At 42.8% G+C, this 25,155-nt stretch overlaps 1 protein-coding gene across 1 annotated transcript in view; it reads left to right on the plus strand.

The window, feature by feature from the left end:
* The first annotated feature begins 3,179 nt into the window (after positions 1–3,179).
* SHC4 (SHC adaptor protein 4) overlaps positions 3,180–25,155 on the plus strand; it is a 130,050-nt gene continuing 108,074 nt past the window's right edge. The window contains exon 1 of the mRNA XM_068272512.1: positions 3,180–4,289. Within this exon, the coding sequence (XP_068128613.1) occupies positions 3,726–4,289 (564 nt within the window). The 5' untranslated portion in view covers positions 3,180–3,725. The remainder of the gene's footprint in view (positions 4,290–25,155) is intronic.

The following is a 25,155-nucleotide window of genomic DNA, read 5'->3' on the forward strand; positions in this document are numbered from 1 at the left end:
ATGCATGAGTATTAGAGATTATTAAGATGAAGCACCCAAGATACTAAGGATTGGACACGCTTTTTTTTTTTTTAAGGGGGTGATAGGAGAAGACCGTTGATCTGAAAAAACTAACATTAAATGTATATGTGGGTATAAGGGAATATATCTGTTGAAGATTTTATGGATTGATTTTGTATAAATTTTGTATGAATGGAATGATATAAATAAAGATATATATAAAAAAAAAAAATTATTCATACCCTTCCAATAATGAATAGAAAAGCCTTTATTGGCCACTAGTAGACCCAAGCCCGTTTAAAAACGGGCTCCAGGGTCTGTTTCTCGACGCCGCCCGCAGCATGTTTCTGCGTACGCACGCGCACACACCCGCCGCACACCTGGCCGCCAGCCCACACGCGCGCCCGGCTCCCTGGCCCCGTCCTCCTGTCTCTGTGAGGCTGGGTCCGTGCTGCGCACATGTGCAGTAGCAAAATGCACGGACCCAGCTACACAGAGACAGCGCACGCAGGGACACAGGGGTTTTATTATAGAGGTTTACAGCAATCAAACACTTTCTATAATTGCAGACCAGCTTTTTGCATGTCCACAGGTATTTTTGCCCATTCATCTTTAGCAATGAGCTCTAAATCTTTCAGATTGGAGGGTCTTCTTGCCATCACCCTCATGTTTAGCGCCCTCCACAGATTCTCAATTGGAATCAAGTCAGGACTCTGTCTGGGCAACTCCAAAACGTTAATGTTGTTGTCTGTTAACCATTTCTTCACCACTTTTGCTGTGTGTTTTGGGTCATTGTCATGCTGAAATGTCCATTGGTGCCCAAGGCCAAGTTTCTCTGCAGGCTGCCTGATGTGTTCGTTGCAAATCCTCATGTATTGCTCTTTTTTCATGGTGCCGTTTACTGTGATAAGGTTCCCTGGTCCATTGGCTGAAAAACATCACGGAAGCATTAGGTTCCCACCACCATGTTTGACAGTGGGCATAGTGTTCTTTGGCTTGAAGGCTTCTAATTTTTTACCCCAAATGAAGGAAACATCATTGTGGCTAAACAATTCAATTTTTGTTTGGTCTGACCATAACACAGAAGACCAGAAGTCTTCTTCTTTGTCCAGATGAGTATTTGGAAAGGCCAAGCAAGCTTTTGTGTGCCTTATCTGGAGAAGTTTTGTCCTCCTTTGTCTGCATCCATGGAACCCAGCAGTGTACAGTGTCTGTTGGATTGTCTGCCTTGAGACATTGCCACCAGCAGAGCCTGGATTCACCAAGATGGCCTTGGTGGTGATCCTTGGATTCTTTTTTATTTCTCTCACTATCCTCCTGACCAGCACAGGTGTCACGTTTGGCTTCTGACCACGTCCTCTGAGATTACCCACAGTGCGGAACATCTTGTATTTTTTTTTAATTAAAACATTTAGAAATGGCCTTGTAGCCCTTTCCTGACTTGTGAGCAGCCACAGTGCGTAGCCGCAGGTCCTCACTGGCCTATGTCTTAGCCATGACTGTCCACAAACCAACTGCAGAGAGCTGCTGTTTTTCAACAGTTGAGTTGATTAAAACAGCTGTTCCCAATTAATCAGGGTAATTAGGATGCTTTAGAACAACTTGGACTATTTGGAATGGTATAGCACTTTGGATTTAAAAGCTGACAAATGTTTTTTTTCCCCACAATAGTGCCTCTTGTACATAGTCTTATTATCTTTTGGGAGACACCTATGTCATTTCTTGTCAAAAAATTACTTGCTGGTTGAATAAAAGTAACTTTAAGTCAAAATTTGCCAGGGGTATGAATAATTTTGGGCAGCACTGTATATATCGCCTATGTCCGGTTCCAATCACTAGTGAACAAGCTTTGTCCAGCCCTAGGGGTTAATTGCCATAAGTAGACTGTGAGTCTAAACTTGAGTATTTATAACTAAATAAATAAACCTTGGTTAGGCAATGCTTTGAAGCCTGTATTTTCTGAGGGAAGCTCTGTTTAGTATGTATTTCCTGTAATACACACACGCACGCACGCACGCACGCACGCACACACGCACACACACACACACACACACACACACACACACTTGCCCCACTGCCGATTTGCCATTTAGTGACAACAGACTACAGACCCCTCTAGGTGTGACAATGTGACTTGTGCTAAGGAATGTATGGCATAGTCATCTACTTTCTGACATCTGATCACCTTCCAACTAGGACATAAGGTTGTATGTTTCTATATGCATGTCTTCCAGCAGTACCCATTGTGATCGCCCGCAAACCCAGCACCCACTGAAATCCACAATACCTGCTTAGCAATAGCGCTCAGTGCGACTCACCCTCCCTTCCAACGACACCCACCAATAGTGCCCACTTTGATCTTCTGTCCCACAGCTCTAATCCTGCCACACCATCAGCACCCAGTGTGAATCCTTTCCTTCCCTCACACCCACCAGCCAGTCTATTTTGCTCCAATACCCTTTTTTTTTGGCTACATCCAGCATAGAATGGGCTGCTTTTAGTATAATTTAAAAAAACAACAACCCACTAACACAAATCTCTGGGAGGCCTGATAGATAGATTGTCTGGATACAGCAGCTACCCCCAGTACATCCCCACCACACCTGAGTGTGAGGTGTTTTTCAGAAGCGTAACTATTGAAGGTGTAGCCAGAAGTGCTTCCCCGGGTTCCCCCTTTAGGGCAGGTGGTGGTGTCACCACACTTGTTATGGATTGGTGGTGTCATGTTGCTGGTCGCACTTTTGCATGACCCTTGGCTGTAGGGGTCACTATGGGGTGAAAAGTGAGGGAATGTGGACATGGAAAGGAGGCTATACCTTTTCTTTATTTTTGTAATTGCCCTGTGCCTGATGATTTAAATAGCAGTTTCTTTTGTTGATCGGCCCAATGTCTGCTATATGAATGAAACAAGTACTAGGCAATGATCTGACTCAGTAAAATATAGATCATAGATTTTTTTTCAAATTATAATATAAATATTCTTTATTTCTCTGCATATGTATGTATAACATAATGGATATCTATCTCTGTCTGCCTATATCCATCCATCCATTGCATACACTGAAGCTGGAGATTTCACTAGTAGCTCAGTGCTGTGTGTGAGTCATCCTGCCATCCTGTAATTGGACGAGAGCTGAACACCCTCAGGATCGTGAGTCAATTACAGCCATTCTCAGCTCCATTCACAGATTGATAGCGTGCAAACATAGGGAGCATTTCATTCAGTGGAGTTCATTCATGGAACATAGCAACGCCTCCAAACTCTTTAACTCCAGGATGCTGCCAGTGTGCCGTGGGCTGCACAGAAGATGAAGGACACTTTCCACGGCTTCCATGGCCTTTCATGCTGCCCTGTGTTCCTGAAAGAAGCCAGCTTCTGTTTTTCAGCTGTCATATTTCCTGCCTGGATTTTTCTCTTCTGCAATCCACTGACTTGTTCTTTTATAGCTCCTATAGCTCCTCCTGTAACTATATTCTGATCCTATTTTTTATATATAGAAATATAGAAATGAATTTGTATATCATTTCTGCATGCACCCCTATTACTTTTGTAGATGTAAAAGGATGCAGAGTTCTGTAAGAATGTAGTATATTTTATGCTCTTTTATATTTTTATATCGTTCAGAATATTCTAACAACATGTAAATGCATCTAAGATTTACAAGGACTTATTTTTGTGGCAAAAAAGGAAACCGATTAGAGCTGGCGACAATGGAAATAAGGCTATGAGAGATCCCAGTAAGCTCAGCTGGCAATTACTGCAGGAATTCTTCTTCAGATATCCAGTTATGCTTCAAAGGGCAAAATACAGTCGATTTAGGAATGACACTTTAACATCCACTGAAGAATGTGTACAAAAACCAACTATAAATGCCAAAGCTTGTGCCAACTCCCAGGCAGCTGCTACTTCCTTTTTACCGGTTGAAAACCTCACCTTGGTGGCACAGGACAGTCCCACCACACTATGCACTTTGTTACCCAAAATGTCTCACTTCAAACTCCCGAGTTCAGGCAGCCTGATGAGGCTGAGGCACTTCTCTCTGGGGACAAAAGAGGTGCCCAAATTAAAACTTACTGATACACAGAGAGATCAGAGGAGCCCAACTTCTGCAGATATCACTTTCAATAGCTATATGCGTCCTTCTCGAGCAAAGCAGGATGTGGAGTTCAATGCAAAGCCCCAGGAGGACTGTGTGCTGCCTGACACCAAGCCGCCACCAGCATCTGAACAAATCATCAGTCACACAAAACATGTCACCATGGGGCCAATTCTCTGCTACTGCGTAAAAGTGAGTACTCCTAAACATGCATGTTGTGTTTCCAATATCTACTTTGATCCATGTGTCATGCTAGAGACTGGCATGACACATGGAAACATTCTGTAAACCTAGAAAGAGACCTTATAGGTTCACAGAATGTTTCGAGTTTAGTGAGACCTGTGTGTTCCAGTACGCTATGTAGCAAGTTATGGTCTGTCTGTGCTAGATAATATGAAGCGTACTGCTAACTGCAGAAGGAATCATGTGATTTTGTTATGCTATGCATATATAAGGTCCAATGTACAGTCTTGGTCTATGTGCCAATGTGCTTTTTCCTGTGGATGTAACAGAAATTAAAGCATACCTGTCATTAAAGAGATTGGTAAGCTGCCATGTTGAACATGTATAAAAAAATAGTATTACTGGTAGGAAAGCTGTTTTTTTGTTAAGCAACAATGCATCTCCCGGGAACAATTTTGTAGTCTAGTGGAGTTATCTCCCTGGAACAATTTTGTAGTCTAGTGGAGTGAGTTAGTGTGCCTGATTCATATACCTGGTCCAGGTGAGTGATTCAAACAATATTGTAGCCAGTGGATTAGAATTGTAGTAACGGCAAGTGTGCTTTTAAGGCCCATGTCACAAAGGAGAGTTGTGTAACTTATCGCTAGAGGGTGTGCATCATTGCAACAACTAGTGAATAACAATGGACTTGCATTAAGAGTAACTGTTGCAATTGCTAACTTTTGTTACCCAGCAACTAAAGGTTGCCATTTTTCTTGAGGAGAACACTAATGCAACTCTCTCACTATCAGCTGGTTACAGCATCCTGGAGACTGTGCCCAGCTAGTAGTTGGGGTGTCTAGTAACAAGTCATCTGTGTGACTTGGCTGGAAGTGGGAACAACAGAACCACATCTGTCCGATTTTGTAGCTTTGGCATTTGATATAATAGACCGTTACCCCATGTGGACCTTTCATCCTCAATCAAATGTGTTTAAATTAAAATAGGGAAATTCATTGGACTCTACATACATTTTCCACAGTTTCATAGCACAAGGGAGCATCAGACAATTAGGACCTGATCACATTTACTTGGCTTTTTGCATTTTTCAGCAATACGTATCAGTCTATAATTGATGTGTTGCTGAAAACTACACAAAAGTGCACAAGTGTGCTCAGGCCCTTTAGGCAAGAATGGCGGAATGCACTTGCAAGGAAATACTATGCTAATACTATGCTATTCCTTGAGTGGTTCACATTGTCTATCTGCGTTTTTAGATTCAGGGTTTAAAAACAAATGCAGCATGGGTTTTGCCTACTATGCATACCTATAGCACGTTGTAGTGCCAAGGACAACATGAAGCACCCGCTCTGAAATCGCATAGCTTATCCATACGACTGCATTCTGCATTGCTGAGAGAAGGCAAGTGTAAACCCTGACTAAAGGCAAAAGTACCCTGCTAACTGTGATCCTATGAAAATAATAGTTATATCCCTTCTACCCACAGCCCCACTGCAGGTGGATTCACGTTTTGTAAGGCCCGGTTCACATTAGCGGTGGCCGTCCGGAATCGCCGTGCCGGAGCCGGACCGCTTGCAGAACGGACGGAACGGACGCACGGCAATAGCAATGAAAGCCTATGCGTCCGTTCACATGCGTCCGTTCTGCCGGACCGGATCCGGACTCCGGCGTCCGTTCCAACATGCGCTATTTTTTGGTCCGGCTCCTCCGGCAGCCGTATCCGGAGCGGAGCCGGACTGCACCATCCGGCCAATACAAAGCAATGAGAGCCGGAGAGCGCACAACACACTGGCTACAAAAACCGGACGTTCTACCCCACTTCCTATGCATTTTGGATGGGGACCACATGGGCCAAGCGTTCAAAGAGTGGGGCAGCAGCGATTTCATGCTGGAGCTCGTTTTGGCAGCAACATGTCTGATGTCTGATAACGAGGAGGCGAACAACAGGAAGGAGAGAATTCCCAGGTTTACGAGTAAAAAATGCCTGGATCCATGGTCCCAACTGCAGTCTCTGTATCCACGGATGGTCTCCACACGTCCACCTGTCTCCAACAATGACCCCAGACCCTTCTGCTGACCTCCCAGACCCCAGGTATTTACAGGATGGTATCTCCTTAAGAAACCGGATCCGGACCGCAACCGTGTTCACACCGCACGGAAACCGGATGCAAACGGACCGGATCCGGACCGGATCCGGATAGGAACCGTACGGATCAGGTCCGGTCCGGCTCCGGTGCGGTCCGGACATCCGGTGCGGTTTTGACAAAACCGCAAGTGTGAACGGGGCCTAAGCTTCTTCATTATTCAGTACCAGAAGCTTTTTAGGTGTCTATGAATCCAGGTCTGCAGCTCCAACGCAACCCCCTCTGTGAATTGTGCCTTGTACACACCTACAAGGACTGTTATCCACAGGGATTGGAACATCATTCGGGCATCAGTTTGGGGCTGAGTACTGTTCAGACATGATTGCCTATAGGCTAGCGACACTTTCTGTTACTATGGAGGGGGGCATACGTATAGGCACGCTGCCGGTGAGTTGGGTGCAGGGTGAGCCGAATGACGGTTCACCCTGCTGCCACTCAAATTCACAGCTGCATAAAATACTATTCCCCCTCTGAGTCGTAGCAACTCAGAGGGATAAGTAACTCAAAGGGAGAAGAATTACCCATGCGCAGGGCTCGCACTTGAGCAGTAGTGCTACAGCGGTGCCCAAGTAAGTCGCTACGCGTCCGGCTCTGGGTGCCGAAAGCACTTGCTTGGGGCATGGGGGAGCAGGGCCGCTAGCTCAGTACATGGCCAAGAGCCATCTAGCATGTGTACAAAGCTTATCACCTGATAGTCACATGATGCCTGATCTAGGACGGATGGGAGATGTGGACATTGTTCAAACCGCAGCTGTTGCATTTTCTCCATGACTGCAACTGCTGCACAAGAATGTGCATTGTCATGGTGCAGCAAGACTGTTTTTGACTTCTTTTACTGCAAATTAAAGTGCAGTATCCATGTTTGTTTACCATTGTGAATGTATGGTATTATGTCAGCCATTATCCATTGTAGTTCTAGTCAAGTTTTCAGACTGACTGTCTCTTACCCATCCTATGTACATAATAATGACTACTGCCAGGACCGGACTTAGGCAGAGGTGAGAGAGGCTCCAGCCTCAGGGCGCAGTATAGGAGGGGGCGCACAACTCACTCAGCTATCTTTCCCCTATTGTGTTTGAAGCAGAGAGAAATAAGAAAAAGGGATAAATGGCAGTGACTGCAAGTCAGATAACTAGAGATGATTAAGGTGTTGGAGGAGGGGGGGGGGTTGTTAGCCCTGGGGCGCCTCTTAGTCTAATAGCAATCAGAGTGTGACAGCTGGGGCGGGAGGGATGGAGGGGCGCACTTTGGTGTCTCAGCCTTGGGTGCTGGAGGCGAGCGCTGTGATTACAGTGTAGGAGATTTGGGCGTTGCCGGCGCCACCATAGGCCGTAATAGGTATTACGGCTATAGTGGCGCACAGTCAGTAACTTTGGCGCCGTCAGAAGACGGAGCTGAAGTTGCTTCTAAAACACTGTAATTCGGCCACCAGCAATAGCTGGAAGCCAAATTACATTATTCCCCACTATCCACATGGACCTAGAGGGGGAATAGTATTTAATGCCGCCGGGAACTTGTGCAGAAGCAGGATAAGCCGTATCGGCTGTATCCTGTGCCCAAGTCTCCCGGCAGCCAATTCATATGTATGCGCTGGAGAACCTTGACCCGGCTCTGAGTACTGCCACCAGGGGAGCCTCTAGGCATAGGCAGTACAGGCCATTGCCTGGAGTGCCATTGGTCCTGGGGGCGCCATGTTGCTGGATTAACCCACGCCCCCTGACATAAGCCACGCCCTGACTAAGCCCCGCCCCATGGGTGTTCTGCTTAGCGTAAGTTGCAGGCAGCTGCCACTGTGACCTTCTGTGCTTTGTACATCCCCCCCCCCCTTTGTTCCTCCTTCTGTCCCTTTTGTGTCTCCTTGTGCCTCCTTCAGTGTCTTGTACTATGTCTAACCCCGTTTGTCCTTCTGTTTCCCTTTATGCCTCCTGTCTCCCTTTGTGCCTCCTTCTGTCTTCATGTGCCTCCTTCAGTCCCCCTGTGCCACCTCTGCCTCTTTCTGTCCCCCTGTGCCTCCTTATGTCCCCTTGTCCCTTTCTTTGTCCTCCTGTGCTACCTCTGCCCACCTGTTCCTCCTTCAGTCTCACTGTGCCTCCTACTGTCCTCATGTGCCTCCTTCTGTCTCCCTTTGTGCCTCATTCTGTCTCCATGTGCCTCCCTTTGCCCCCTTTGTTTTTCTTTGTCTCCTTCTGCCACTTTTTGTGCCTCCTTATTTCCTCCTATGCCTCCTTTTGTCTCCCTTTGTGCCTTAATCTGTCCCCTATTGTGCCTCAATCTATCCCCATTTGTGCCTCCTTCTGTCCCCGTTTGCCTCCTTCACTCCCCCTGTGCCTCCTTCTGTCCTTTTTTGTGCCTCCTTCTGGCCCTCATGCCTTCTTCTTTCCCCCTGTACCACCCGCTGCCCCTCTGTGTACCTCCTTCTGTCCTTCTGTACCTCCTTCTGTCCTCCTGTGTCTCATTCTGTCCCCCATTGTGCCTCCTTTTGTTGCCCATGTGCCTCCTTGTGTCCCCCTGTGTGCCTCCTTCTGTTCCCTTGTGCCTCCTTCTGTTCCCTTGTGCCTTTTTTATGTCCTTCTTTGTGACTTCTTCTGACCCTCATGCCTCCTTCTGTCCCCCTGTGCCTCCTTATGTCGCCCTGTGTGCCATATTCAATCCCCCTGTGCCTCCTTCTGTCCCCCTTTGTGCCTCACGAAAGTGGAGTCCTGCCTATGTGTATTTTCTGCTGCATTATGATTATTTTCGGGTGAAACATTGCCGCATTATGATTATTTTCGGGTGAACCGCTGCTGCTATACGATTGTTTTTGGGTGAAACGCTGCTGCATTACGATTATTTTCTAGTGAAAACGCTGCCGCATTACGATAATTATTTTTTTTTAGGGAGGGGGGCGCTACAGGTTTCCTCGCCTGGAGTGACAAAATGGTTAGAGGCACCCCTGTAAGTATTCGGCCCCCTTGAAGTTTTCCACATTTTGTCATATTACTGCCACAAACATGCATCAATGTTATTGGAATTACACGTGAAAGACCAATACAAAGTGGTGTACATGTAAGAAGTTGAACAAAAATCATACATTATTCCAAACATTTTTTACAAATCAATAACTGCAAAGTGGGGTGTGCATAATTATTCAGCCCCCTGAGTAAATACTTTGTAGAACCACCTTTTGCTGCAATTACAGCTGCCAGTCTTTTAGGGTATGTCTCTACCAGCTTTGCACATCTAGAGACTGAAATCCTTGCCCATTCTTCTTTGCAAAACAGCTACAGCTCAGTCAGATTAGATGGACAGCGTTTGTGAACAGCAATTTTCAGATCTTGCCACAGATTCTCGATTGGATTTAGATCTGGACTTTGACTGGGCCATTCTAACACATGGATATGTTTTGTTTTAAACCATTCCATTGTTGCCCTGGCTTTATGTTTAAGGTCGTTGATCTGCTGGAAGGTGAACCTCTGTCCCAGTCTCAAGTCTTTTGCAGACTCCAAGAGGTTTTCTTCCAAGATTGCCGTGTATTTGGCTCCATCCATCTTCCCATCAACTCTGACAAGCTTACTTGTCCCTACTGAAGAGAAGCACCCCCAGAGCATGATGCTACCACCACTATATTTGACAGTGGGGATGGTGTGTTCAGAGTGATGTGTAGTGTTAGTTTTCCGCCACACATAGTGTTTTGCATTTTGACCAAAAAGTTCCATTTTGGTCTCATCTGATCAGAGCACCTTCTTCCACATGTTTGCTGTAACCCCTGCATGGCTTGCGGCAAACTGCAAACGGGACTTCTTATGCTTTTCTGTTAACAATGGCTTTCTTCTTGCCACTCTTCCATAAAGGCCAACTTTGTGCAGTGCATGACTAATAGTTGTCCTATGGACCGATTCCCCAACCTGAGCTGTAGATCTCTGCAGCTCGTCCAGAGTCACCATGGGCCTCTTGACTGCATTTTTGATCAGCGCTCTCCTTGTTCGGCCTGTGAGTTTAGGTGGACGGCCTTGTCTTGGTAGGTTTACAGTTGTGCCATTCTCCTTCCATTTCTGAATGATCGCTTGCACAGTGCTCCGTGGGATGTTCAAGGTTTTGGAAATCTTTTTGTAGCCTAAGCCTGCTTTAAATTTCTCAATAACTTTATCCCTGACCTGTCTGGTGTGTTCTTTGGACTTCATGGTGTTGTTGCTCCCAAAATTCTCTTAGACAACCTCTGAGGCCGTCACAGAGCAGCTGTATTTGTACTGACATTAGATTACACACAGGTGCACTCTATTTAGTCATTAGCACTCATCAGGCAATGTCTATGGGCAGCTGACGGCACTCAGACCAAAGGGGGCTGAATAATTATGCACACCCCACTTTGCCGTTATTTATTTGTAAAAAAAAGTTTGGAATCATGTATGATTTTCGTTCCACTTCTCACGTGTACACCACTTTATATTGGTCTTTCACGTGGAATTCCAATAAAATTGATTCATGTTTGTGGCAGTAATGTGACAAAATGTGGAAAACTTAAAGGGGTCCGAATACTTTTGCAAGCCACTGTATGTTGTTAAGTCTGACTAATGAAAATGGTGGTTTAGAAATTTGCTCTGCATTTTCCAGTTTCCACAGAGAATTATCCCCAGCTATCCATGTAGCCTGGCTAAACACATTGGTAAAATGAAAATATTAATTGCTCTTGATGGTTTGACTTATAATAAGGAGTTATAAGTAGGAGTTATAATAGCAGCTATAATGACTAATTATAATGACTTACACTGTAAACAGCATGGCCTGTAAAATGTACACATATTATTTTACAAATAATCTGTCCTTTGGTAATTCAGATGCAAAACATATTGAGGGGACTGTTCACCATTATTTTTAGATCTTTCCCTGCAGCTAAGAAGCTCACACATTCTGTAAACTACTGACAAGTCTGCTGATGTCAGATGATGCACAGCAATGTTGATGCAAAGATCAGGCACTGATGTGTACTCCAGTCAAATAGAATTTTAAAACTGCAGATAAGTGGTGTGAAAACCAATGACTAACATGAATATTTTGTTACAATGGCACCTAACAGTGTTTTGGCCAGCAAGTGAACAGTCATTTCTTAAAGGTGATTACATTTCTCCTTTAATATTGAGAAGGTTGCTTATCCCACACAGACAATACACAGATTTCAATAGCAGTCACATAGTTGTTACCATACAAAAGGTGCGGTGAATGTCGACCATCATTTCGCCCCACAATAACCCTTAGAGCTCGTTCACTCCTAAAATCGCTAACCACAGCATTTTCCGTGGGTGATTTTTCCGCAATTTAACGTGAAAAAATCACTGACAAATTCATGTTTTTGGAGCGATCACGATATATATTCTATATATGCTAATGGCGATCTCTCCAAAATTGACAGAAAAATGCTGCATGTAACACGTTTGCGATTAGCGATAATCGCAGAACGCTCGAGATTAGCGATAATCGCTCAAGTGTGAACACTGCCATAGACTATTATAGCACTAGCGTTTTAAAAAAAAACCTAGCGCTTTAGGGATGCTTAGGTGTGAACGAGCCCTTAGGTCTTGAGATAAGGTCATAGAAAGCCCTTATTGAGGGGCGAAACGATGGCGACCTGCTCCACACCTCTTGTATGGTAACAGCCATGAGACTGCATCCGTGTATAGTCTGTGTGGGGTAAGCATCCACATTACTGTGCATCATCTGACATCAGCAGACTGTTTTAGTGTTCAAAAGAAACTTTATTTTGACCACAGAATATGCATACAAAAATAAAGGGAACACTGTATGCTCAAAGAGTACAAGCTGCCAGCAATGCAAAAGAGTTAGAAAACATAATACACAAAGAAGAATAGCAAAACTGGAAATTGTTATAAACACATGACAGCGAAAAAGGCATAGCCCATCCACTTAACTAAACTAGAGAAAAACAATGAGGTCACTCAGCAAGAAACACACGAAAATGGATAAAAAAAAAATGTTTTAAGCCTGCAAGCAATGTGATGTGCCTGAACCTTTGGGGAATCAATGCATTGGATGTGATTTGTATTCAGCATACACAGATGTGAGTAGCGCTGTGACATCTCCTTGTGAAGGATGATTTGCATATTTAGCAGTGCTGCATTGTGGGAGACATCATATGCTCACTCCAACCTGAATAATAGCAAATACCTTTTGTTTAAGAAGGCAAATTTTTGTTTTGAATAATGATTACAAAAAGTTAAGCTTGGTTGTATTTAGGGATCTTTCTTTTACAGGACATAAAAGTTTTATGAAATATTAACATAGGACAACTATTTATTTAAACCTTTGTGGGATATTTTAAGAATGGGTGACACCATTCCCAACTACTAAAAATAAGGACTGTAAATAGGAATACAACAGAGGTGCCAAAAAGATGAATATACAGTAAACTAAAAACAGTATATTGAGGTAGTGGTGGATTTACCCCTCCCCATAGATGACTCGATTCAGTCGATTTCAAACAAAACAAAAAAAAGGTGTGACCGGCTTCTTCAGGCAGAATAGGGAGTAACTGATAGGAGCCCTTTGAAAGCCAAGCACATCTGTAACTAGTTAGTAGTTATCTGTATATCACAGAAAGTTATTAAAGGGAACCTAATCTGAAGAGAAAAGAGTTTAACTTACCTGGGGCTTCTACCAGCCCCCTGCAGCCACCCTGTGCCCGCGGCGTGACAAAGCAATCCTCCGGTCTACTGCAGCGACCCTCTGTCACTTGTCCGCGCGCTTTCTGATTACACCCCCGTAGACGGGAGCGCTCTGCGCATGCAAAATCTCTACTGCACATGTGCAGAACACTCCTGGCGACAGGAGCATGATCGAGGATGTGCATGTGCAGCAGCCATCAACTAGCTGCATCGGCTAGCTGGAAGAGGGTCGCTGCAGGGGACTGAAGGATCGCTAAGTGACAGCGTGGGCACAGGGGAGCTACAGGGGTCTTTTAGAAGCCCCAGGTAAGTTAAACTTGTTTTTTTTCCTTCAGTTAAGGTTTCCCTTAGAGGTAATCTGAAGTGAAAATAAACTTATGATATAATGATTTGTATGTGTGGTACAGCTAAGAAATAGAACATTAGGAGCACAGATATGAGTTTAATAATGTTTCCAGTACAGGAAGAGTTAAAGAGACTCCGTAACAAAAATTTCATCTGGTTTTCTTCCATCCTACAAGTTCCAAAATCTGTTCTAATGTCCTCTGGCTTACTGCAGCACGTTCTACTATCACCATCTCTGTAATAAATCAACTTATCTTTCTCTTGTCAGACTTGTCGGCCTGTGTCTGGAAGGCTGCCAAGTTCTTCAGTGTTGTGGTTCTGTGATGCATCTCCCCCCTCCAGGCCCCTCTCTGCACACTGCCTGTGTGTTATTTAGATTAGTGCAGCTTCTCTCTGCTCTATTATCTTTTACAAGCTTGATAAATCCTCCTCTGAGCTGGCTGGGCTTTCACATACTGAGGAATTACATACAGGCAGAGCTGTCTGCATTCTGCAGGAAGAAACAGCCTGACACTTCAGTGGAAGATAGCTGCAGGGGGAAAGAAACACACAAGTGATCTCTTGAGATTAAAAAGGAAGGCTGTATACATCCTGCTTGTGTATGGATGTATTTTCTATGCGTGGACATCCGACATACTGTACATCAACCTACTTCCTGTGTTTGTTTATAAACAAACTTTTTAAAACTGTTTTTAACCACTTTTAATGCGGCGGGGAGCAGCGAAATTGTGACAGAGGGTAATAGGAGATGTCCCCTAACGCACTGGTATGTTTACTTTTGTGCGATTTTAACAATACAGATTCTCTTTAAGAAACTTCACTTGTTATCTATGCAAAAGAGCTTCTCTGAGCTCTCAGGCTAATTAGAAAGCAGTGATATTTTCTGAAGTACTTATCTCAACTTGTCTCTCACCGTTTTTGTTACTGTAGAAAAGCTCAAAGGGTCATCAGCTCTGCTCTCTGTCATAGCTTAAAATACAGAGTATAATTTGTAAACTGCAAATATTAGAGTATGATGCAATGTTATAACAATACAGCCATATAACTGAAAATAAAAATATGAGACTCTTTTTGTTTGCTACTAATGTTTTATTAATTATCCGTACTACACATACAATTCATTATATTACAATAAAAAGCATACCATTCTATTCATTATGTTCTCCTGGGCCCCTCTGTGCTGTTTCTGCCACTCCCTGCTGCGATCCTGGCTTGTAATTGCCAGTTTTAGGCAGTGTTTACAAACAAAAGACATGGCTGCTAACCAGAGTGTGATAGGCTGAGAGGAGAGCTTGGAGAGGGTGTGTAAAGCTTCTGCCTATAACAAGCAGTGCTGCACATTCCACACATTCCAGCCAGAGCCGACAGAGGAAAGAAGATAAGATTTATTACAGAGACAGTGCAACTAGAAAAGGCTGCGGTAAGCCAGAGCACATTAGAACAGGTATAGGAACTTAAAGGATAGAAGAAATAAGGCTAAACATTTTGTTACAGAGTCTCTTTAAAGGGAACCTTAACTGAACGGAGGGTAAAGAGTTTCACCAGTCGCCGGCCGCCATGCATATTATTGGACGCATTCACCAATGCAATTAATAAAAATACGCGTTGCCGCATTCCGCACGCGTTGCCGCATTCCGCACGCGTAGATGTGCGGTAACGCGTATTTTTGTGCGCGTTGCGGTCCGCAATAGCGCTAATTGCATTGGTGAATGCGTCCAATAATACGCATGGCGGCCGGCGACTGGTGAGTCGTCAAAAACGAAACTAAGTGACAGCGGGGGACCAGAGGATTCCAGAGCGGCGCCGAGGGCACAGGACTGCTGCAGGGGGCTGGTAATAGCCCCAGGTAAGTGAAACTCTTTACCCCCCGTTCAGTTAAGGTTCCCTTTAAGTGTTGATGTGATAACTCCCTATTTCCCAAGATAAAAACAACTGTTTGCTTATTCATAGAGGAAAATGTTCCACAGCTCCAGATTTACATAGCACATCCACAGTAGCAGAGCGAAAACTTTTTGTTGAGTAATTTTACCAGAATGACTATGTGCTTTCTGATTCAGAATATGGTTGCATCCATAAAGTGTCTGACACAGGAGATCAGGGTATGAATTTTGGCTCTTCCAGTTCAGTAAGCCTGCACCTATTTAGTAAGGAGACCTTGGGCAAGACTCCCTTACACCGCTACTGCCTACTGAGCGCCTCCTAATGGCTGCAGCTCTGGCACTTTAAGTCTGCCAGAAGAATAGTACAATACAAATGTTCCTTGTCTGTGTCCATGCCATAAAACGTTGGTCATATGGATGTTTTACTTCCTGGGTGCTGCATTTGGTCCAGCACTAGTCTCCTCTATAAGGAGACTGAAGGTGCCCATTGATGGTACAATTTTTGGGGAATTATATTTTCGATAAGATCATTCCGATCAAAAGAAAAAAATGTATTTCATTGAACCACAAGACTAATCTTCTGAATTTATTATGCCTGGTACTAACATGCACTGAAATATGCCTTACACTAGTACACTTTTGCATGCTCTGCTGCGGCACGCAGCACAGACCTCAGCATGGTGAGACCCACCCGCAGGAAATGAGTGAGACAGGAGAGCGGCTGCTCCTAGTAGCTGCATGTACAGGAAGTACTTACTTCCTGTATATGCATAGTCACCAGGGGAACCACTCTCCTGTCTCACTGCCTGCGGGCGTGCTACCATGCTTAGGTCTGTGCTGCATGCCGTGCTGGGCATGCAGCGAAGAAGGGCCGAGGATCAGCCGGCAAGGGACAATGTGGTGGAGGATGGTGGCCACCGGCTCCAGCAGGTAAAGGAGCGGCAGCCGGGGAGCGAGGGGTGTAATGCTGCCTGATGCCTGCCCACCAGGTTTCATCATGGAAGGACCGCCTCTGATTACTTCTGATTCAAAGGTCCTGACTAGCATTAGTTGGGGCCTACTAACATGACTTATAATGGATGAAAGGAGGGGGGGGGGGGGGTCAGAGGACCCAGCCTGCCAAAGGATGCCATTACTGCAAGTATGTACTTGATTACACAAGGCTTTTTTTAAGTCTTCTGGCTTCACCTGTACCTGGCTTATTGGAAACTAAGCGTGGAGCCATCTTGTGGTCAAAAAGTAAAAATACACCCAAAAACACTATTACATAGGAAAATTAAATACATTTTTATTATTTTTTTTAACCCCTTCCACCCCTAACTCATAGCTATCAAAATAAAACACTTGTAACAAAAATAAAACAAAAGTTTGCTTCCTTAAAACAGAAAGAATTTGCGATAATTCAGGTTGGAGTGAGCTTGAGATGTCTCCCAGTGCATCACTGCTGAATATATGCAAATTAACCATTGTAAAATAAATTACATAATTTAGAAAAAAAACAAATGGTTACCTTATGAACTTTTTTAATATGTATGTCATGAGGGTATATTACTGTAATTATTTCAATAGTATAAACAAAACACTAAATGGAAAAAAATACACCTTTACATCCAAATAAAATATTATCAACAATCATTGTACTAGAGACCTAATTTATATATTGTATTAACTGGGACAAATAAGCAAATAAAATGTGTGGGTTTTATCTACAATAACACAATTTATTTTTAAACTATAATGGCTGAAAGCTGAGGAATTATGATTTTTTTCATTTTGTTTCTTCTCCTTTCCTGTAAAATGCATTTAAAATAAAATAATTCTTAGCAAAAAGTACTGTGCAAAGAAAGCATAGTTTGTCCCGCAAAAAAAAATAATATATAGATCATTTCAGTGTGACAAGTAGCAATAAAGTTATTGGCAAATTATTATTATTATTATTATTATTTAGTATTTATATAGCGCCGACATATTACGCAGCGCTGTACAGTGTATATATATATATATCTTGTCACTAACTGTCCCTCAAAGGAGCTCACAATCTAATCCCTACCATTGCCATATGTCTATATTATGTAGTGTATATACTGTAGTCTAGGGCCAATTTTAGGGGGAGCCAATTAACTTATCCGTATGTTTTTGGAATGTGGGAGGAAACCGGAGTGCCCGGAGGAAACCCACGCAGACACGGAGAGAACATACAAACTCTTTGCAGATAGTGCCCTGGCTGGGATTCGAACCAGGGACCCAGCGCTGCAAGGCGAGAGAGCTAACCACTACGCCACCGTGCTGCCCCACGGCAAATGAATGGTAGGAGTATGATGTGAAAATTGCTCTGGTTTTCAAGGGGGAAATGTGTGATCCTGAAGTGGTTAAAGGGCAACTGAAGTAAAAAGGATATGGAGGCTGCCATATTTATTTTCTTTTAAACAATACCAGTTGCCTGGCAGCCTCCATATCCTTCTTACTTCGGTTGCCCTTTAACCACTTCACCACTGAAGGGTTTTACCCCTTGAACACCAGAGCAATTTTCACCTTTCAGCTCTCCTTCCATTCATTCGTTTATAACTTTATTATTACTTATCGCATGAAATGAACTATATCTTTTTCTCCACCAATTAGGCTTTCTTTAGGTGGGACATTATGCCAAGAATTATTTTATTCTAAATGTGTTTTAATGGGAAAATGGGAAAAAATTTTTTTTTTTCAGTTTTAGGCCATTATAGTTTATAAATAATGCATGCTACTGTAATTAAAACCCATGAAATGTATTTGCCCATTTGTCCCGGTTATAAAACCGTTTAAATTATGTCCCTATCACAATGTTTAGCGCCAATATTTTATTTGAAAATAAAGGTGCATTTTTTTCAGTTTTGCATCCCTCCCTAATTACAAGCCCGTAGTTTATAAAGTAACAGTGTTATACCCTCTTAAATATTTAAAAAGTTCAGTCCCTAAGGCAACTATTTATGTTTTTTGTTTTTTTTTATTGTATTTTTTTTTTTTAATTACAAAAAAATAATAATTGGGGAGTGTGGGAGGTAATGAGTTAATTTATTGTGTAAAACTAATGTATTTGTATATGTAAAATGCTTTAGGGTACAAAATTGATACGTGGGATGGAAGGTCTCGCTTACCAAGAAAGGTTAGATAAACTGGGTTTATTTAGTCTAGAGAAAAGACGCCTTAGAGGAGATCTAATTAACATGTATAAATACATCAGAGGGCAATATAATAGCTTGGCAGGTGAGCTTTTTGTCCCTAGGCCTTCTCAAAGGACTAGAGGACATGATCTGCGCATGGAGGAAAAACGTTTTAGCCATTTATTTAGGAAAGGATTCTTTACAGTAAGAGTGATTAAGATGTGGAATGCATTGCCACAGGAAGTCGTTATGGCAAACTCTATACCTGTATTTAAAGGGGGCTTAGATGCTTTCCTTGCGTTGAAAGACATCCATGGCTACAATTACTAGGTGATGCCTAATGATGTTGATCCAGGGATTTTATCTGATTGCCATCTGGAGTCAGGAAGGAATTTTTCCCTTTTGGGGCTAATTGGACCATGCCTTGTGGGTTTTTTTCCGCCTTCCTCTGGATCAACAGGGGTATGTGGGGGACGGGCTGGAATTGTACTTTGTACTGGTTGAACTCGATGGACGTATGTCTTTTTTCAACCAAAATAACTATGTAACTATGTAACTATGTGTAGTTTTACTATTTGGCCACAAGATGGCAACAGTGAGTTTGTGTTCATGCGACCTGTAAGCGTACGGAAGGACGCTTACAGGAAGCACTATGAGGCTGGGAAAATCACAATGATCGCGCTGTTTCTCATAGAAGCAGCAGATCATTGCGGGGGCTTAGATCAACGAACGGGAATGGATTTTCCCGTTCATTGATCTCTGGGCGAGTGGGCGGCAGCACGCGCACGAGCAGCGGGAGCGTGGGAGGTACGGATTTCTCCGTCCCTTGATTTTATAAGGGTGGAAAAAGGGACGGAGAAATCCGTACCGTGGGGGGTAAGGTGGTTAATGCACGGTTCCTGAATTGCAGTGTTCGGACCTTCTTTATGCATATTCATATTTTCCACAAAACGCCACATAACACTGTAGTTAATTGCCTGGAACCCAGTGGGGGCTGGGATACTATACGTATAGTGTTTGAGTGGGCTACAGATGTTATATGTTATTTGTCATTGGTGACTCTTTAAAAGTTTCTATATTTTAACTTTGACTTGGCCTTTCCAGAACATTCACATTATTTAAAGCAAAACTGAAATAAAAAAAAAAAAAAAGATACCTTTGAGAGGGATGGCTCTGGGTCCTATAGATAGAGTGATCCTGTCTCTCTCATGGACCCATGTTCCAGCTCTGTCACCCCTGTTAGAGGTACAGTTGGATGCCAAAGTGTGGGCAACCTTGTTAATTGTCATGATTTTCCTGTATAAATCGTTGGTTGTTCCGATAAAAAAAATGTCAGTTAAATATATCATAGGGGACAAACACAGTGATATTTGAGAAGTGAAATGAAGTTCATGGGATTTACAGAAAGTTGCGCAATAATTGTTTAAACAAAATTAGGAAGGTGCATAAATTTGGGCACTAAAAAAAAAGAAATTAAATCAATATTTAGTAGATCCTCCTTTTGCAGAAATTACAGCCTCTAAACACTTCCTGCACGGCAGAAAAGAACCGTGTATTCCCAGCATAACATTATAATTACACCTTTGTCTTTAAAAACCACAGAGATTGTCTTACCTTCAACCTGCACTTCGGGCAGGAAACTGACACACTCTGTTGGTTATACTTGTGTATATTTACAAGAACTGTACATCAGCAGCTTCATAGAGATGTACAGACCTACTGTACTTTTTACTAGGGCAGATGGGAATCAGATGTGATTCAGGTGATCATCATGCGAACAGCTGTGACTGAAATGATCACCATGCAAAGAACTGTATTGAAAAGCAAAGCATTGACCGTTGTAATTTATTTATTCATTGCCAAATCTATTACGATATGCTGTCCTATGTTAAAAAGACACTTAATCTAATTTAATGCTATGGATTCTGCATTTTATGAAGAAAAATAGCGACATTTTGGGTTCCATCAGACAATGCCCTTAACTGCATAGAAAACTGATTCTGCAGTGCGTCCCAAGCATGAGTCATTGGTACACTGTAGGGATACCAGATCTTTCTGGCACTTATCTTTACCATTAAATAAAAACAGACCGACCTTGTCGGAAGTTGAAATTTAATTGAGTGAGTCATGCTTGGTTCAATCTCATCAGTGATTAAGATATTTTCTTTCATAGGCACAGAGCTTGTTGCATCTGCTGTGCTTGTCCATTTTCTGATCCAGTGAGAGAAAACACAATATTGTTGTGCTTCTAGTAACCTAATGACAGTACATGAGTAATAGAAGTCATGTAATCATCATATGTGACATATTTATTTTTTTATTCAGCTTCTGATATATTTAAAAATGAAATCTAGCAGTGAATGGAATACAAATACATTCAAAACTAATACAGTGCATCTATAAATATATGCATGGTACACACACCCACATGCAAATTAGATGGTTATCTTCTTGAAGCCAAACTGAACTGAAAATTAAAAGTCAAAATAAACATACACACATCATACTTGCCTCCTGTGTAGTCTACTCATCCACCTCCTTCTCCTCTCCTGCATCCTATTTGTCCATTGTAATCTATGGAATTCTCAATCCTCCATTTCGAAAGTGGCCATTACCCTATTACAGCTTCCTGGTCAGCACACTGTTAAACTGTAATATCGCCCACGAGAGCCATAGGGAAGCATGGACATTACCTTGCACATCAGCTGTCCTTCCAGCTAGAACTTGCAGCAACTGATATATAACTGACAGCAAGTGATATATTTCAGTTCTGGCAAAATCTTGTCAGAACTGGAAGAAATCATTAATTATAAGAAGAAAATGGTGAGCTTCTGAGAGGAACGGATGGCAAGGTAAGTATGTAATATTAATTTGCAGGTATATCATGTGTTTATTTTAAATCATTTTACTTGATTCAAGTTCCCTTTAAATTCAATTGCCATTGAAAGCATGTATTTGCTTACACCACCAGAACTCTAGCACTGTAAATCTGAGCATTAGGTGTCAATTTAACTGCCTAACGACTGCTCAACGCCGATCATCGTGAGCAGCGCGTCAGCCCAAGGACCACTCCACGGCAATTGGCGTGAAGTGCTAGGGGCGGAGATTGCAGGGGATCGCGCGCGCATCCCCGCTTGAATAATGGAGCTCCGCTCCGTCATCAGCCTCCCAGCGGCGATCGCCGCTAGGGACTGTTAGACGGCGAAACCGCTGTCTAATAAAACTGTACAGCGCTGCGATCTAAGTCACATGGCTGTCCCCCTGGACGGCAGAAGCCTATGACAGCCGATCACGCTGATTGGCTGGTGGGGGGAGGAAGGTAGGGAGGGTTAAAAAAAAATAGAGAAATATATTGAAAAATAAACAAATATTTTTCGAAAAATAAACATTGGGGGAGCAATCACAGCCCACCAACACAAAGCTCTGTTGGTGGGCAGAAAAGGGGGGGGAATCACTTGTGTGCTGAATTGTACTGCCCTGCAGCGAAGCCTTAATTGTATGGCCCTGCAGGAGGCTAATTAAATGGTCTGGTCACTAGGGGGGTTTAAGACCGCGGTCCTCAAGAGTTTAAAGGACAAGTGTATTGATAACATTATAATGTTAAATCAACCGTAAATTGATCCCATGTCAATAGTGTTGTTATAATATATTCCCGGAAAAATCCTCCTTGCTTCCTATTGTTTACTTTTCCCCACTGTCAGCAGACTATACACATTGCAAAGTATTATTATTATTTAGTATTTATATAGCACAAACATCTTCCACAGCGCTGTACAGAGTATAGGGGGGCAGCACGGTGGCGTAGTGGTTAGTGCTCTTGCCTTGCAGCGCTGGGTCCCCGGTTCAAATCCCAGCCAGGGCACTATCTGCAAAGAGTTTGTTTGTTCTCTCCATGTCCGCGTGGGTTTCCTCCCACATTCCAAAAACATACGGATAAGTTAATTGGCTCCCCCTAAAATTGGCCCTAGACTACAGTACTTACACTACATAATATGGACATATGGCAATGGTAGGGATTAGATTGTGAGCTCCTTTGAGGGACAGTTAGTGACAAGATATATATATACACTGTACAGCGCTGCGTAATATGTCGGCGCTATATAAATACTAAATAATAATAATATAGAGTCCTGGTACTAACTGTCCCTCAGGGGGGCTCTCAATCTAATACCTACCATAGTCATAAGTCTATTGCAGTGTAGGGCCAATTTTATCTGTATCCCTTTGGGATGTGGGATGAAACCAGAGTGCCTGGGGGAAATCCATGCAGACACAGGGAGAACATACAAACTTAGAGCCTTGGCTGGGATTGAAACTGGGACCCAGCAATGTGAGAGTGCTATCCACCACACCACAGCATGGCAGAAGTAGTGCGGCCATTGCTGCCAGCTTCTCTAGATCTTCCTTTGTTTTCCATCCTCCCTAATATCCTTGCCCACAGGTGACTCTTAGCACCAAACAACACTCAACCCTATGCCTAAAACCTAAGCCAAGAATTTAGAGTGTTTATGGCTGTCCTGATCCATTTGCAAGGAAACCGAAATAGCATATCATCCGGTCGAGTGATTGCTGAGCCTATTGTTCTCCAACTCACTGTATTTGCTTCATCCTTCTCTGTTGTGTGTTACACCATTGTCCCTCACCTCCCTCCATAGTAACAGAAAGCATTGCTAGCCTGTGGGCTAGCAATGCAACTGTGTGCATTTACACTGCTTAACAATAACCTCCTGCATCTTCTCTGACTATCAGTAATTGCAAGACTTTCCTATCATCCTGACAGCTCTGTCTTAAATGTTTGCTGAACCCTAAAAAACATTAAAAAAATATTTAGGAGGAGTAGTACATACTAGTTCTGCACACTGACCATACTATATAATTTGCTGCCTGTCACTGATTTCCAAAGTTTATTTTATGCAGTAGCTCCCGTTTTTCCTGTTTTCAGTGGGGAAATCCCAAGGTCAGCAACCTGGTAGTCACCAGCAGCAAAGTAGTCCACAGCCCACTAAGAGCAGAAGCCTATTTATTCTTACGGGACACACTAGTGAAAACCGGTGACTACAGTACTTACTTGCCTTGGGTAGCCTATGCCTTAGCAGTTAGCACTAGTGGCAGAGTCAATATTGCCTGCAAAACACTTGTAACACTTTGATAAGATTCCATTAACCAGTTCAGCCCACAGGTGTTTTCACCTTCAGGACAGAAGCAATTTACCCCTGTCAGCACTCCTCCCATTCATTCGCCAATAACATTATCACTACTCATCACACGTAAATGATCTATATCTTTTTTTTTTTTTTTAAGATTCTTTATTAAAGAACACATTTTTACAATACAGTCCTCAGGAAAACATAATGTACTGCTCATAGAGAATGATATGGTCTCTTAATAACAAAAGTAAGCTCATGTAAACATAAGGAATGCTATGATAAATGCACAACTATTGTCAACTTGAAAACGTTAGATCTGACGTATCAATAATATGTAAACCGGGAGGTTTGAAGCACCAGATAGCGATATGTTGGTTTACCTCCCTGGCGTTCAATTTTCCCAGGATTTCTGTGCAAAAAGTGATAACATTTATTTTTAAAACTTTTTTTTTTCCTGTAACTTGCCAAAATGTGTCAAGCAAGGGTCTAGTATACAGTGCAGGAGAGTATTGATGTGCATGCACGTTTATACTGTTCACAGCATGTTTTTATGGACGGAAATATCTGTCCATACCGCTAGGGAGGTAGAAAGAAGAAGAGGTTATAAAATCCAATCGGTGCATTGATAACAACTTAGGGATCATAAAAAGAGAGAAGGAGAAAGAAAAAGTGGATAGAATTCTGAAGGTCCCGGAGAACCTCGGTTCCACAGGGACCTAGAAGAAAGGAAGAGGGAGGAATAGAAGGCCAGAGATAGAGGTTTCCGTTGGGCCCATTTCAGTCTAACCCATTTCTTTCATCTTGTTGGGAGTAGTACTATATTATGTAATTGAAATCCAACACGAAGGGGAGAGGAGGGGAATACTTCAGCACTTATTTTAGTAAAAGATCCTAGGAGAGGGAGTTTTGCAATAGACGTTTATATTCATTTGATTCCAAAAAAATGTACCAATGTATCCAGGTATTGGAGAAAATCTCATATCTATTGTGAATACTATGCGTAAGGGATTCCATTTGATAAATGTGTTTGATCTCGTTAATCCATGTATATCTTGTTTTTTTCACAAGTTAAGCTTTTTGTGAGCGATACTTGTTTTCAGTGATTACTTTTTCTATGCATTTTTAAAGCAAATACACACAAAAAAAAAGAAAATCACACTATTTCTCCAATTCCACCCCCTATAATTTTAAAATAAGCAATGCTACTATAAATAAAACCCACCCATTTTATTTGCCCATTATTCCCGGCTATCACAGCATTTAAATTATGTTCCTAGTACAATGTATAGCAACAATATATTATTTGGATATAAAGGTGTTTTTTTTTCCAGTTTTCTTGTTTTTGTGTCCCATTATTATTATTAAGCCATTATCTATTAAAATTAATATGATTAAAGAGGAACTGTAACGACAAAACGTCCCCTGGGGGGTACTCACCTCGGGTGGGGGAAGCCTCCGGATCCTAATGAGGCTTCCCACGCCGTCCTCCATCCGTCAGGGGTCTCGCTGCAGCCCTCCGTGCAGCGGTGACGTAATATTTACCTTCCTGGCTCCTGCGCAGGC

This window comes from Hyperolius riggenbachi, chromosome 3, assembly GCF_040937935.1.
Source record: "Hyperolius riggenbachi isolate aHypRig1 chromosome 3, aHypRig1.pri, whole genome shotgun sequence".
In the NCBI taxonomy this organism is placed as follows: domain Eukaryota; kingdom Metazoa; phylum Chordata; class Amphibia; order Anura; family Hyperoliidae; genus Hyperolius; species Hyperolius riggenbachi.